This window comes from Zymoseptoria tritici, chromosome 15 (genome assembly GCF_000219625.1).
Source record: "Zymoseptoria tritici IPO323 chromosome 15, whole genome shotgun sequence".
Lineage (NCBI taxonomy): Eukaryota > Fungi > Ascomycota > Dothideomycetes > Mycosphaerellales > Mycosphaerellaceae > Zymoseptoria > Zymoseptoria tritici.
Window position 1 is genome coordinate 78,455 of NC_018204.1, and position 14,891 is coordinate 93,345.

Consider the following 14,891-nt stretch of genomic DNA (forward strand, 5'->3'; position numbering starts at 1 on the left):
CGTTCAGCTCACGCTAGTGGCAAAGGAGATTAGCTATCTCGCGAGACTGCTTTAAGAGCTTGGATACAAAGGCAACGTGCGGCCGGTCACTATATATGAGGACAACAAGCCCTCTATTGATATCACCACGCGTGACTCTGCATCTGAAGGACGCACCAAGCACATTGACCTGCGCTTCCGCTACATCTAGCAGGAGCTCGCCGCCGGCAACGTCACCATTAAATGGATCAGCACCGAGAATCAAGCCGCCGACGGCCTTACCAAAGCTCTCGACGCCACTCACCAAGCCAAATTCGTGCGTCAGCTTGGCCTCGTTGACTGCGACCAGGCCATTGCCTCGCAAAACGCTGCACAAGCAGCCCTTACCGACCGGCCAGTGTATCTTGCTGAGTTATGAAAACTGAAGGAGTTTCTCGGCCCCTCATTGGCCGACGATTTGACACCGGATTCAGCGTTTCCAGCTTTCGTGCGGGTCGTTTCCGCAAGTCTCAGAACTGCGCGCGGTGTGCTCGTTCCTGCACCACACGGCTGTTTCGACTTGAAAAGCCACTCCACCACCCTCAGGGCTTCTACCACCACAACCACACGTCGCACGGATAAACAGACACTCGGAAACTGTTCATATAGTGAGAAAAAAGGAGCATGTTTGGTTGTATGCGTTGACACCTTATTTTGAGGCCTCACGACCAACCTTTGGGTGAGTTGATGTTTGTTGGTGCCTGAGGCATGAGCATGCTTAGTCATGGCTCCATGAGCGTAGATATGCCAACTACTCCAATATACTTTCCATTCTCAAGACTCGACGACATAGAACTATCCCGGACACACACGCCAACATTGCAATTCCATCTCTAGGAAGCTGCCTGTCCTACACATCAGAAGCACTCCTAAGAAACAAAATTCCCCTAGAGAAGCGGTCCCCGAGCGAAGCATCCCAGGTGTCGAAACATTGTCAGAACCCCGTATTTTTTTTTTACTACGAAGCGTCCTGAACATGATTTTTTCCTCCCATTTACTACACTCCCAAGAACTCTCCGTAGACAGACCCTATCGACGCCGATGAAATAGAACTATATTATTGCTTCTCCTTATTACCACGAAGCGTCCTAAACATAATTTCTCCTCCTATTTACTATACTCCCAACCTTTTATCAAGGACTCTCCGTACACAGATCCCATCAATACCGATGAAATATATGGCTGCTTCTCCTCACCACGAGGCATCTGATCACGTACTCTTGCTAACGAAGTTCGATAAATAAAGAGCTTATACTCTATCTCATTCCTCCTTCATCCCTCTTTAAGACTCAACGTTCTCCAACCCAAAAGGAATACCTCCCCTTCTTCCCTCTCGAACGAAACGATCCCCGGACTTTCTTCGTCGACCTTCTGGAACGCCCGGACGCGGGTGTTGCTGATGGTCGTCGAGCTCCGTCGGTTGGGTACTGTGTTATTTACTGGATTCCTTTGCGCCGTGTCTGCTTTCTTTCCTGTACCTCTCTTACAGGTGTTGCGCGCTGGAAGACTAGTTCTGTAGGTAGGTGCCTGCCTCTTCCTCCTCCTCCTCCCCATCCTTGTCTACGACCATCGGACTGATTGTATTCGCAGAGAGACTTGCTTGCACCACGGCGCCGTCCGTCTTGTCAGATCGCTTGGGGTCCCTCTCGTCTACTTCCGTTGGCCCGTCCGATTCATTGCACGACCGGGCAGGTCAAGTACCTCGCCGCGGCGTGCCGATCGGGACTTCTCGGAGTATTCGCCTCCAGGCCTGAGCCAGGACATTAACGTTGGGAGATGTCCCAGCACCGAGAGACCCTCCCGGCTGCTCCGGCTCTATTCTTGCCGTCTTTTGAGTGAGTGAGGATTCTGTCGGCGGGATGCACGTATAATCGATCTTTTCGGCTGACATTGAAAACAGCTCGGCGGATTCCTCAAGTCGAAGACTCTTGAGTTTTGCAACAGCACCACACCACCGGATCAGCTCACGCACGTTCGACGTCATCACACCGCCGGCTACCCATCGTCGTGAGGGAGGGGACAGCTGTCCCGGTGCTGGAGGTCCGGATACCACACCACGCGTTGAATCGCATCGACTTCCAGCGGGCGGCGTGCCCCACCTCCTCCTCCACGCCTCCGACCTACCTCTCTGCTCAAGAGTATTCCCACCTCAAACAAACACGGCCCAGACGCAGAACGGTCAAATTGCGCGGCGTCCCGAGACTTTCCAGCTCAGAGGGGCGGTATGGACTCATCGTCATTCTTTCATCCTCTCCGGAGTCCTCTCTTCCCCGTGCATCATCCAATGAGTCGGAAAGTGTGCTGGACTGCAGCCAGTTACGGTTTCCGGAGCAGAAGATGATGCGCTCGGGGGGGGGGGGAAGATCTTGGAGATGGCTGCCTGGTAATGTCGAGAAGGGTTCGTTGCATTCCACATTTGAATGGGCATGCGGACTCACCGCTTCCGGCCGAAGGTGGCGGGATTCTCAGGACCCGACATTTGATTCTCAGATACATCTCTCAAGAAGTCGACCTCTTCGAAAAATCTGACGTTGGACAAGTTCCATCACTCGGAAAGAGAGGTGCTCCTACCTCGACTATCAGACCGATCGCTTTCCAAGACCAGCGACCGCGGCACCTCCATCCAACTTGTCAACCACACGAGTCTTCCACTCCGATCGGAATTCCTTCGCGCTCGCCCTGCTGATGAAGAGGACCTTCCATTACCTTCTCTCTCCGCCCTTCCTTCTTCCTCCTGCTGCTGCCGCACCTTGTCCAAATCCGCATGTTTCTCCTGACTGGCATGCTTGAGGTAAAGCGTCGGCTTATGAGATTGAAAGATCAGAATGCACAACAAGCAATAATCCGTTGCTTTGCGCATATGATACCTGAGCGCATACCTGGCCAACCCAGAGATCACCGAGCCTCAAGCAGCTCAGTTTTGATAAAGAGGGAAGCCTTGTACGATGGGAGAGTGGCAGATGAAGTGGCAGATGAAGTGGCAGATGAAGAGGCAGATGGAGAGGCAGATGAAGTGGCAGATGAAGAGGCAGATGGAGAGGCAGATGAAGTGGCAGATGAAGAGGCAGATGGAGAGGCAGATGGAGCGACACTTGGAGATATCGCAGATCGTGAGACTGCGAGGCGCAAATTGCCACGAGAACGAGAGGGACGTGGTATCCGAGATCTTTCGTGGGCAGGGGAGTTGGGCCATAACAGGTGGAACGGTGGAGGAGGAGAGAGAAGCAGCGCGTAGATTCTTGTTGGTGTTTCGCTCTCCGCATTCCTTTGCGCGCGAGCTGCGGTGGTCTGGCCAGCCATCGTGATGAGTGCGTTGATGAGTTGCGATATGTAGAGTCGGTTTCGGTCTCGGTCTTGGATGGACGGGGCGAACCGCGGATACCAAGGAACCTTTCCTCCGCCCCATGATCATCGCCTCCGCCAACCTCATTCCCTGATACCATGCAATGCCGTCCCGCTCCGCCCACTCCCCTCTGCACCCCCCCTCCCCCTCCAACGAGCCAAATCTTCGAGAAACATTCGCCAGGACTTCCGGCCCTTACTCTGCTCAGGTCCGCTGCGTCCCGTGCACCCGTCCGCGAACGCCATTTTCCCGCTCGGCTATCGACAGGTGTGTGCTACCGGTCCATACAGGCGAGGAGATGGTGCTTCTCTGCGGTGGCGGTGCAAGTGTCATGGCCCACGGGAGTCTCATCAGTCGTTGACTTGCCCTTCGTTCGGTGATCGGTGTCATCTCCTCCTCTCGGAAGACTCCTCACTCGCATGTCCGTCCGTCTCCTCGGCAGCGACCCCGACTTTGACAGCATCATCGAGCAAACACTAGAGTTGCGACCAAGTTTCGCCATGTCCCGGCGCCACCTACGCTGTCGGTAGAACTACCCGATATAACATGTTTCGCCGGACTAGTAGATACAACTCAAGATGAACGACCCGCATCCCCCAGTAGCATGCCATCGACTAGGTCTAGTTTATACGCATCGCTAGTGATGCTGGTATGTGGGTATTATCTCTATCACAGATCTACGCGCACGTCTAGATAGTACCTGCCTTCCAGCGCTCAGCATCGACCCACGCTGTCGCTGCTCGCGACGCGACATCCGCACGAACCCATGCGAACAGCAAATTCGTATGCACCTCTCCGCCCGGGTCTCTGCCCTCAGCCGCCGTCAATCTTCGACACATTGGCCCGGGCATCTACCCAGTCATGTTCACTTCCATGACGGTAGGTAATTTCACTTCCACACTACGTCTCTACGAGAATCCCTCTCCATCGCTGCCCATCTAGCCCATTCCCGCAGTGCAGAAGATCTTCTTCTTCGTCGGGTGTAGTCTCATCCATGTCTGCTCGGAGTGTCGCTACTCCGCTACGGCTTCTTGTCTTTGCTATAGCAAGATCCTTGTGTCGAAGCAGCGGCAAGCCTCGTGCTTATTCGCAGTGTCGCTGGCTACATCCTTCTCTCATTCGCAAGCCGCTCGCGGTGGATACACAGAATAATGGTGAGAAGTAGGAGCTGCTTAGAAGCAGATCGACTCCCGCGCTTCCTCCCAACCCAACGACAACAACAACTTACCGAACTTCGGACAGCACTGTCAAGAAGCAACACCTCCCAAGGATCCTACAATTCAGCCACAAAGTCCAAGCAGCCATACATACATCGAGAATGGCGCAAGCGCTGCCTAGGTTGGCGAGGTCTGAGCGTACTTTGTACGCGGTAAAGACATCGAGGACCATGGCAATTCAGCGACGACCGTGCACAGAGGATCAACGCAAGGTGATGGGCATGGCACACCTGAATACTCCCACGGCAAGCGACCCGTTTGACTTCATCCCAATTAGCATGATGACCTCCATCGAACTGGCTTTCATCAGAACCATCATTAATGTAGTAACGCACTTCGTCGGCTTTGCGTCCAGAGAGAGGCCAACGAAATATGTCCAGCGCCCTGCGGAGCGATGAGAGCAAGTGGATCGCGACCATGGTCGGACAGGCTTGAGACACCAGAAAGTACCCGGTCGCAGTCAATGACATTTGCGTGCGACCTTGGAAGCTAGAACGAGTTAAGTCTGCTTGTCCGCGGCAATGTCAAGCGGCTTGTCTGAAGTGGAACCGCACCGCCAGCTTGCTGCTTGACCTTGCGGAAGACGATCCACATGACGAGAAGCTCGACATCGGCGATCAGGGCCTGGATCAGGCATCGACTCCATTCCTTGGATATTCCAAGGGAGTAGACCTTGATGCAAAGGCCTCCTCTTGAAGCAGAGAAACAGCCAGACGGGGAGTGTGGTAGTACGGGCGACAAGGGACGCAGCACCGCTTGTAAGGAGAAGGAGAACACTCTGGTCCTCTGGACGCCGTCTTGCGGAATGGTTGGTTGGCTGGTATATCGTTGAGGGTCTTACCGGAAGGGAAGGTATACACTAATGTCGACCACGACGATCGATAGACCAGCACAACAGTTGCCGGTCAACATTACATATTCCCTCCGAAAAAAAACTCGACGTTAACATTACCCTATGCGGACAAACACCTCCTCCCTCACTATAACCAACAGGAACAACGCCTACTCCGTCGGGACTGTCTGAGGTGGTCGTGTTACTAACGACGTGTTGTATAATATGTCGGTCTCGTCGCTAATGCCATGCACATCGAACCTTTGACACGTCCAACCTCTTTCTCCCCTTGCCGACTCCGCTGACCTACTAGCATAGCAAGGATCGCACGCAAGGATCTCTGCACGTCGGTATGCTGTGGATCTAGACTTCGCATACGATTGGTCCGTACCAGCATTCAGCGGATGACGAAGGGCAGTGGGCGGTGACTGTCCTTTGAAGACGCCTTCCTCAAACGGAAAGCTCGCCGGGCATGTTCCACCGAAGCAAGGAGTGAACGCAGTCGAGGAAGCAAGGCCTCGCTTCGCCTCTCACGGTCAATGGCATGGTTGGAGAGGAGGTGTGATGTTGCTCGAGAGAGAGCGTCTTTCCCCAAGCAACACAGTAAGAAGTTCCAATCCCTTTCCGCACTCAGGACAGTCCTTGCAGCCTTCTAGGCTTCTCCCACCATCCTCTACCATCGCACATTTTACTTCGCCTTCACTTTCAACTCGCTCTCCTAGGCCGTCCTCCAACAAACACCCCTCCTCCCTCCCTCCCTCCCTCCCTCCCCACTAACCCAACCCCTTCTCTCTCTCTCTCTCTCACCGCACTAATGCCAACCCCCCTCGACTCCCCATCTACCTCGTCTCAGCCACGGGACTCCCCATCCTCACCCCTCACAACCGACAATCCCTTCCTCAACCACCACATCCCCGCAGCTCTCCACCTTTCCGAAATCGAGGTCGCTCCGCCACCCGCAAGCAATGCACAAGCGACGGCGGGTGTGGAGGTGCATGGCAGCGAGGATGGTAGTGGTAGTGTTGCGGATGATAGTCGAATAGAGACAATGACTGCTGGACGACGACGACGACGACGACTGCGTGGTCGGATTAGTGGACAGGTATTTGAGGATGGGCGTGAGGATGTGGTTGTTGGGGGTGGGAACGTTGTCGCTGGGGATGATGGGTATGGGCGTGTGATGGTTAGTATGAATGAGAGAGAGGGCGATGAGAGGTTTGAGCGTGGATTCTGACGAGGGGTAGAGTCGGCTCTCGGTTTTCGATGATAAGCTTAAGGATGCGCTCATTGGGAGTGGGAACGTTAGAGATGACGGGTATGGGCGTGCGATGATCAGTATGAGTGTGATGGGAGTTTTGAGTAACAATAAGCAGAGTCGCTTTTCGCCTTCTTCTTCTTCTTCTTCTGACGATGAAGACGACGTCGACGATGACGACGATGCGGCCAACTCCAACAGCAGCGCCTCCTCAGCAGCCAAGCGAACAGACATCGACAGCACCACCCCCCCAAAGCACCTCACCGCCAAATCCTCCCTCGCCTCCTCTAGCGACGACAGCGACGCCATAGACCCAGACCAGAAAGAGGACCAGAAAAACGAGCAGAAAGAGGCCACCACGAACCTGCACCCGCATCTCCGATGGGAGGCATCATCCGAGAAAGTAAGGTAGAGTGCGTGTTCACCTCAGGAAAGAAGGAGAAGGTGGAGTACACCTACTTACACCCTGAAAGCAAACCCATGAAATTTTGACGGGCGGGCTTGAAATCAATCGGAATAGGTAGTTCTATTCTAGTGCAGCCATTGCATCGACTTGGATGTAAGCAAGTGCGTGCAGTAATGATGTGCTGTCAACGTTCGCTATTATCTCTGCTTCAAGAATGGACGTCATTCTCCAATTGCGCATGAGGTAATAGTGGTTGGTGCTTCCATGGCTCCGCTCAAACCGCACCACTCAACTCGCACTCCAGTAGCTCAGCTTGGTCGGTATCGTGTGAGCTCGAAGGACGAATTTTTTTTCGTTGCTTTTATTCCTCCCGAAGACACGCACCTTCCTCGAACTGTATCTCCGTTCTCTGGCGCAGATTGCACAGTCCAAGCCCACAGAGTCAGACACATGCGGTGCAGTTTGAGCGGAATCACGGAGGTATTGTCTCCTCCTCTTTCTTGTTATCCCTCCTATCTTCTCCAGCAAGTTGATCAGCTCATCACCGAATCTTCCCTTCCTCTTTCGCCATTCCATCCTTGCCTGCCTGGATTGTGCGAAAAGTCACTTTGCATGCACAAGATACTGATCAAACAAACCATGGCAGAGATTGCATTCCGGGACATCGTCGTCGGGCGCCCAATGGCCAAGAAAGCGACTGACATCTCCTACTAGCCGAAGAATCAAGCGAAACACTTCAAGTGAGTCAAAGCCAACACGACGCGATCTACGACGCGATCTAGATCTACGACGCGACCCTTGACGCGACCTACGATCGTGTCCTATAGTTACAGATAGGTTACTACACCTTATTTCTCAAAACCTCGTTTTAACGCTATTGCAATGTTGCTCTGCCAACGCTTACTAAGCGCTTGCAACGTCTACCTCTCTTACTTATAATAGCGTTCTTCTTCTTCCTTTAATTACTACCCTCGCCGCCCTATAATGCCTTAAACTACCCTTAATATCGACTACCTCTAAGCCGAGATTAAGCTCCTACTTAGAGTCTCCGAGTAGACTTATAGCTAGGTTATCGACTAGCTAAGGTAAGAGAAGAACGTAAATATCGAGCCTTATACCTTCTAAAGAATACTAGTAAGATAGGAGCTATTAACGCGACCGAAGGTCTATTAAGATAAGGAATATAGGGTACTACTATATACAAGGATTAAGGAGCTCTTCTAGTAATAGGACATTAAGGATAAGAGGCTCTTAAGGTACTTAAGGAAGGATAGTTTCGAGCTATCGTTAAGGTAGTTAAGAACGATTCGAGCGAAGCTAGGCTTATATTAATTAACTCTAAGAGCCGAGTAGCCGGAGTATAATAAGGTTATTTAGATAGTATTAGAGGGGACGATTAAGGGTAGTATACTAGATAACTTTAGATATAAACGATTAGTAAGGCACCTATAGAAAGAATATAATATTATTAGAAGGTCTATATATACGCTCGTAAGCTAGATACGTCCGCTCGTAAGCTAGATACGTCTGCTCGTAAGCTAGATACGTCCGCTCGTAAGCTAGATACGTCTACTCGTAGGCTAGATCCGTCCGCTTATAAACTATAATTTACGCTACTTCCCTTACTTATAAACTCCTTCGCCTAGCTCGTACGCTAACGCTCGTTTACTCGTAGGGATTATATAGCTAAGATCTCGTATTCCCTTAATCCTATAGGCTATAATACTCGCCGCCGGAAGGGTAGTCGTAAGGACGTCTAGCGCGGTCGTCTAAAGGCTAAGGGCCCTAATTATATATAGTTAGTAGATACCTACTATAAGTTTAAGATCTTTAGTATCTACTTCTACGCCTATTTCGATATATATATATAGAAGATTATTTAGATCTACGTAGGTACTATAGCTAAGACGATCTTCTTAGTCTCTAAGTAGTATTTAGATATAGTCCGAGAACTTAGCTTTATACTAAAGGTAGGCTCGTAACCGGTTATACTATACTCGTAGCTCTATAGCTAGCTCTACTAACTCTATTTATATATAGATTATATAGGTAGATTATAGCGTAGAGACTCCTTTAATAGCTAATATATACCTCTTCTACCGTAAACTTTAGAAGGGTTAGAGTATTAAGTTCCGTAATAGCTTCTAGTATATAACGAGTAAGGGTAATTAAACGATCGAGCGCTTCTAGGGTCTTAGTATAGCTATAGTATAGAATCGATAGTATAATGCCTTCTACCGGCTTCGCGATAAAGAGCTCTATAGCGAGGATAGTAGGGCTAACTATATAGTATTCCTTACGGTCTACGTTCTAATCCTCCGGTTAACGGTCGAGTAGTTTATTAATAACTATAATAACTACGCTATTCGAAAGTAGGCTAAAGTCGTAGGGTACTTACCTAGTATTCCTACTTATAACTACGACTACCCTCCTAATAGCGTAGAGGATCGTAGAATATACCTTAACGTAGAGTATCCGCGTATTAAGCGGATAGTAGATTAGTAGGCTTAATTCGGTTAGTATTCCTCTACGTACGAGTATTCCCCCTACGTACGAGCGGCTCGCGAGCGGTTACGAGCCTACTAGGGTTTAGGGGCGGTATAGGGATTATTAGCTTATAGGCCTACTTCTTAAGCTACTAGCGTTACGAGCGGTTTACGTACTATAACGAGCTAACTACTAATAGATCTTCTTATATACCTTCCCCCGCCGACTCTATAGTAGGCTTCTAATATCCTAGTAGCTAGTAGCTATCCGGCGACGCTCGATAGTCGCGAGCTAGACGCTAATAAGAATAGGATCTATATAGATATATATCTCTACCTCCGCGATGCTACTACTCGTTATCTTACTACCGGTAATAACCTTACGGAGTTTTAGACCCCTCCGAAGGGCGCTAAGTTATAGCTACGTAACCGTATAAGGGACTTCTTCCGTACTAATAGCTTTATATTCGACTAAACGATATATAGGCTATACCCTCCTACCCTTCCTCTTACTCTTACTCTTACTTACTACTATCCCTTATATATATAGCGCTCTTATAGCTACCTCTTAGTTCTACTATAATCCTACGGCTCTACCCTATACCTCTTATACTAACCTTAGCGATAAAAACTATAGCTTCTACGGCTACCCTCTACCCTTACGAGCCCCGGTAAGTAACGACGACGAGCCTACGAGCGACTACGAGCGCTAGCCTACCCCTCCTAGCTTTAGTACTCGTAAGGGCTTTTATATTCCGTAGAGCCGTACTAATATAGAGATAAAGAAGGAGGCTAAGCCGAAGGCTCGTAAGACCCCTAACGCTACCGCTAACTTATTTAAGGAGACTAAGAAGGCTAAGCGTATTAGGGAGCTATTAGCTAATACTAAGAGTAAGAGTAGGAATAGGGCTAGCCCTAAGAAGAAGGACGATAAGGTCGTAGTATTACCGGTCGTCTTTACTATTAAGTATACTATTAATACTATCGATGTAGAAGATCTAAGCGATAACGACGAGGACGTAGTAGCTATATATTCTAGTCGCCGTAACGAGTATATATAGTTAGCCTAAGGTACTATTACTATAATAGATACGGCTCTTAAGGACGCTACTACGGAGAAACGTAGTAATGTCTTCCTATAGTATCTCTTAAACGAGAGTATAACTACGAGGAAGCGGCTATAGAAGCCCTACTACGATATCTACCTTACGAAGGAGTATAGTAAGGGTAAGCCTATTAAGCTCGGTAATACTAACCTCGCTACGGCGGACACTACGCTTAGGATACTATAGCTCTTTAATCCGAAGATAGGCCTTAAGACTCCTTCTATAAACGTCCGGATTACTTATATTATCTACGTTAAGAAGGCTAATAAGTAAGGTAACCTTAAGCCTAGCTCTAAGAACGCGGACGACGGCGGCTAGATATATTAGTACCTTAAACGCTCTATAAAGAAGGACGGCGGACCTATATTTAAGTATATAATTAGCTATAGTATATAGACTAATAGTACTATCCTATACCCTAATAGACGTATATTTAAAGATAAGGACGGCGTTATTTACTATCCGTTTATATAGACTAATAGCTATACTAGCGTCGATAGTAAGATAGTCCTCGTAGGCTAGAGTTACCTACTCGTAAGCTAGCTCGTACCGGAAGTACGCTACCTTATAATAGTAATAGGAGAAGTAGGTCCGTCCGGTAGTAATAGTAAGACGCTCGTAGGCTAGTCTATAGCGCTCGTAAGCCGTTCTCGTTCCGCTCGTAGTACCCTTAGCTCCTTATAGGACCCGGAGCGCTCTAGCCCTCTACCTTAGTAACGCTCTAGCTCTAAACGCTCTACTAGCCGCGACCTCTAATTATCGCTAGTAAGCTAGCCTAACGACTATATTCTACTCGACCCTAATCACACATCGACATCCGCACTTCCATTGCACACCCAATATTGACCCGATTATCACCAAACACGCACTATTCGAAAGCCCTTATTAAGGCCGTTCCAACGAACCCGCATTTACCCCGCTGCCCTCAAAACCTACGCCGCTACTGGAGTTTAAAGATTCACCTTGTTGCCCCCTTTAGGGTGCAAATTTGGACCCTAAACTCCGGGATTTGGCCCCCACCTCCGAAACCTTATTCCGACCTTACCTCCCCTATACTCGAAATATTCCCTGTTTAGGGCATTGCACAAGGAAGGTTTACAACCTGTACTACAACACTTTAACATACTACAATACAACTAATACGCCACCAATTCGGACGCCGTATAGCCCGTTTAAAAGCCCTCGACGAGAGCTTTTATTCTAGCTATCAAACGCCTAATTTGGTCGAATTTTAAAAGAGTTAAAGGCTAAACAAGAGCAGTGTTCCTAGGATACACAAATATACACATACACTTAGTTCTCTCTACACTAGAGTTACCTGTTGTCCTACGCCGCCGAGAGAGGAAGCTAAAGGAGTAGTATAGTTTAGTAAGGACGAATTTGCACCTCTAGGGATTAGAGTAGTAGTACTAGCTATATAGCTAGATACTCTATATAGAGTATAGGCCTACCTTTCCCTAGAGACAAAGGTTATCCCGAACCTGCTACGGCTACCCGCAGAACGCCTCTAAAGCCTGCTATAAAGACGTACGTTGCTATAGGCTAGAGTACTTCCTAGAAGCAGAGGTATATTTATATATCTCTTCTCTCCTCTTTAAAGTATACCTTCTCCTATACTCCTACTTTGTATAGTAGGGAGAAGAGTGCCCTAGTGTCGTAAGTAGGCTAGGACCCGAACGCGATTAGAAATAGAGACGAACAAGCAGCCCTCTCGGTGTAAGACTGCTAAGCCTCTTTTTAAACAACAAACAATAACAATAAGACAATGTCTACCGAGACGGAAATAACAGACGCAAGCATAGCCCCTTAGACTCTAAAAGCTACGGCTAGAGGGGACGAGGAAGTTACGTTTAAGTCTCTTAAAACCCTACCGTTGCCGAAGGAACTACTAAAAAGAACCGGCATTCCTTTCCTACCTAGGAAAAGGCAAAACCCCTTCGAATTTAGTAGCTCCCCGACTCGTAGCCCTTCTCTCGGAAAGAAACAAACACTCTCTCGCACGCCCGCGAACGAGAAGATCCTACAAGCCCGACAGCTACTAGTCGAAGCGGTAGGGGATCTAGGCGGGATTCTAGAAGAACAAACCCGGGTTCTCGACCTTCTCGAAGTCTTTCGGCACTTTACCGAGCATATAGACTTTAAGATAACGTCCTAAATCCTCGCAAAGTAAGTCTCGAACCTAGAAACGACAATAAAGAAACTAGCAGCATAGGCGAAGAAGCCTACTTTCGCAGACGTTGTTAAGGGAGATAGCGGATCCGCTACCTCTACCTCTACCTCCTTAATAACAAAGACAACACAATAACAACAATAACAATAATAATAGTAGACGACCGTCTCCCGGAGGGCTAGCAAGCCGAAAGAACAAGCAGAACCGATGCCTCTTATCCTTGTACTAAAGGATAAAGAGAAGGAACTCGACTAGATTGCAACCCGAGACAAAATTAACGACGCTCTTAAAGGCGAAGACTAAGAGCTAGCTGTCCTTGCGATAAAGAAATTAGTTCGGGGTAACATTGTCCTAAACTTTGCAACAGAGAAAGCCCGCTAACGAACGATTAATAGCCTTACTAAGGTTACTAATATCGTAGGCGAGGCACAGGTAATAGAGGACTCTCTCTGGCACAAGGTCGTAGTCTACGGCGTCTCGACCGCGAACTTTAATACGCCAACGGGCCTACAGGACATTTAACGAGAAATTAAGACCTTTAATAGAGGTCTTAAACTCGCAGGCACCCCGATTTAGCTAACAAACGAAGAGAGAAGAAGGACTCTTACTAGGGCGATAGTTCTAGTAGGTTTTGCTACTAAGGAGGAGGCAAAAAGGGCTATTTAAAACCGTCTATATGTAGGCGCGGACAGCCTAAGAGTCGAGAAGGCGAAGGATCGTATACAACAGAAAGGGAGGCCCCTAGAACGTTCTATATGTTAGAACACTCTCTACGGATTTTCTACGTTAATCTTAACTAATCTATCGAGGCTACAGAGTCTACCTTAGACGTCGCGGTTAAGCAGAAAGCCGACCTTCTACTAGTCTAGGAACCGTAGACTATAGAAGACCCGATAATAGGCTACAAAGAGACAAGATCTATCGCACACCGGGATTACAACCAGCTATTCCTAACGACTACGGATTCGACGATCCGGCTAAGAACAATACTATATATTAGCACAAGACTTAACGTTAATATCTCTCCTATTTTATTAGACGACAGCGACATACTTTCCTTTGTTATTTTAGACAAGAAGGGCAACAAGATCTAGATAGTTAATCTCTACAACGAGAAGGACCTTCGGGATACCGAGAAACCGCAAAACCGACGAACAATAGAGAGAAGCCTCTACTCTCTACGTAACACGTTCCTTCCAAACACTCTACTAGTAGGAGACTTTAACCTTAAACACCCGTCCTAGGATCCGAGGGGAAAGGATACTACTAGTGCCCGCGAATTTATAGAGTAGATAGAAGACTAGGGCTTTACTCTACGTAATACGATAGGTGTCGGGACCTTCTATAGGCCGCACCTAGACGCAGAGTCGGTCCTAGACCTTACGTTTACAAGAGGATCCTTATCTACGAAAGAAATCGACTAGAGAACGATTCCGACAGGCTCAGACTATAAGGCTATATCTATAGACCTTATTAGCGCGCAAGATCGAGCCTAACAGAAGAAAGTAGTTCTAGATATAGCTTCCGCGGATTGGGAACTATTTACAGATCTCCTAATAAGCAAGGCGACGTCTATTAACTATACGAACTCCCTCGACGACATCGTAGACTCCTTTACCTCGTATATTACCGAATCGATGCGGGGAGCAATCCCAGAGAAAGTAGTACACGCCTACGCAAAACCTTAGTAGAATAGAGAGCTACGCACGCTACGCCGTACAATGTCTAGAACATATAGACAGACCTTTACCTACGGACGTACGCTAACGCTAGACGAGAAAGAGGCGTATACGAAAGCGAGAAACGAGTACTTCCAAGCTATTAAAACAGCTAAGAAGAACTACTAGAACGCTTTCCTCGAAAAAGAAGACTCGAAATCTATCTTTAAAGCTATGTCCTATACTAGGAATAGCAGCCGAAGACAGATACCTACGATAAACAACGAAGATTCTTTCGAGGGGAAATATAAGGCCTTCTCCGAAGCCTTATTTCCGCGCCCTCCTACCGAGGAACCTCTACCTAGCCGTTAGGAAGCGTATACAGCCGGGGATTAGGGCT

The 14,891-nt window shown here is 48.5% G+C and overlaps 1 protein-coding gene across 1 annotated transcript; it reads left to right on the top strand.

The window, feature by feature from the left end:
- Positions 1–2,963: 2,963 nt before the first annotated feature.
- Positions 2,964–7,077, top strand: MYCGRDRAFT_97621 (uncharacterized protein; the record flags this gene model as incomplete). Its single annotated transcript, XM_003847260.1, has 8 exons — positions 2,964–3,189; positions 3,570–3,628; positions 4,055–4,240; positions 4,455–4,515; positions 4,604–4,723; positions 5,729–5,760; positions 6,264–6,593; positions 6,655–7,077. The coding sequence occupies 8 exons, from the start codon at positions 2,964–2,966 to the stop codon at positions 7,075–7,077; spliced, it is 1,437 nt and encodes a 478-aa protein (XP_003847308.1).
- Positions 7,078–14,891: the final 7,814 nt, after the last annotated feature.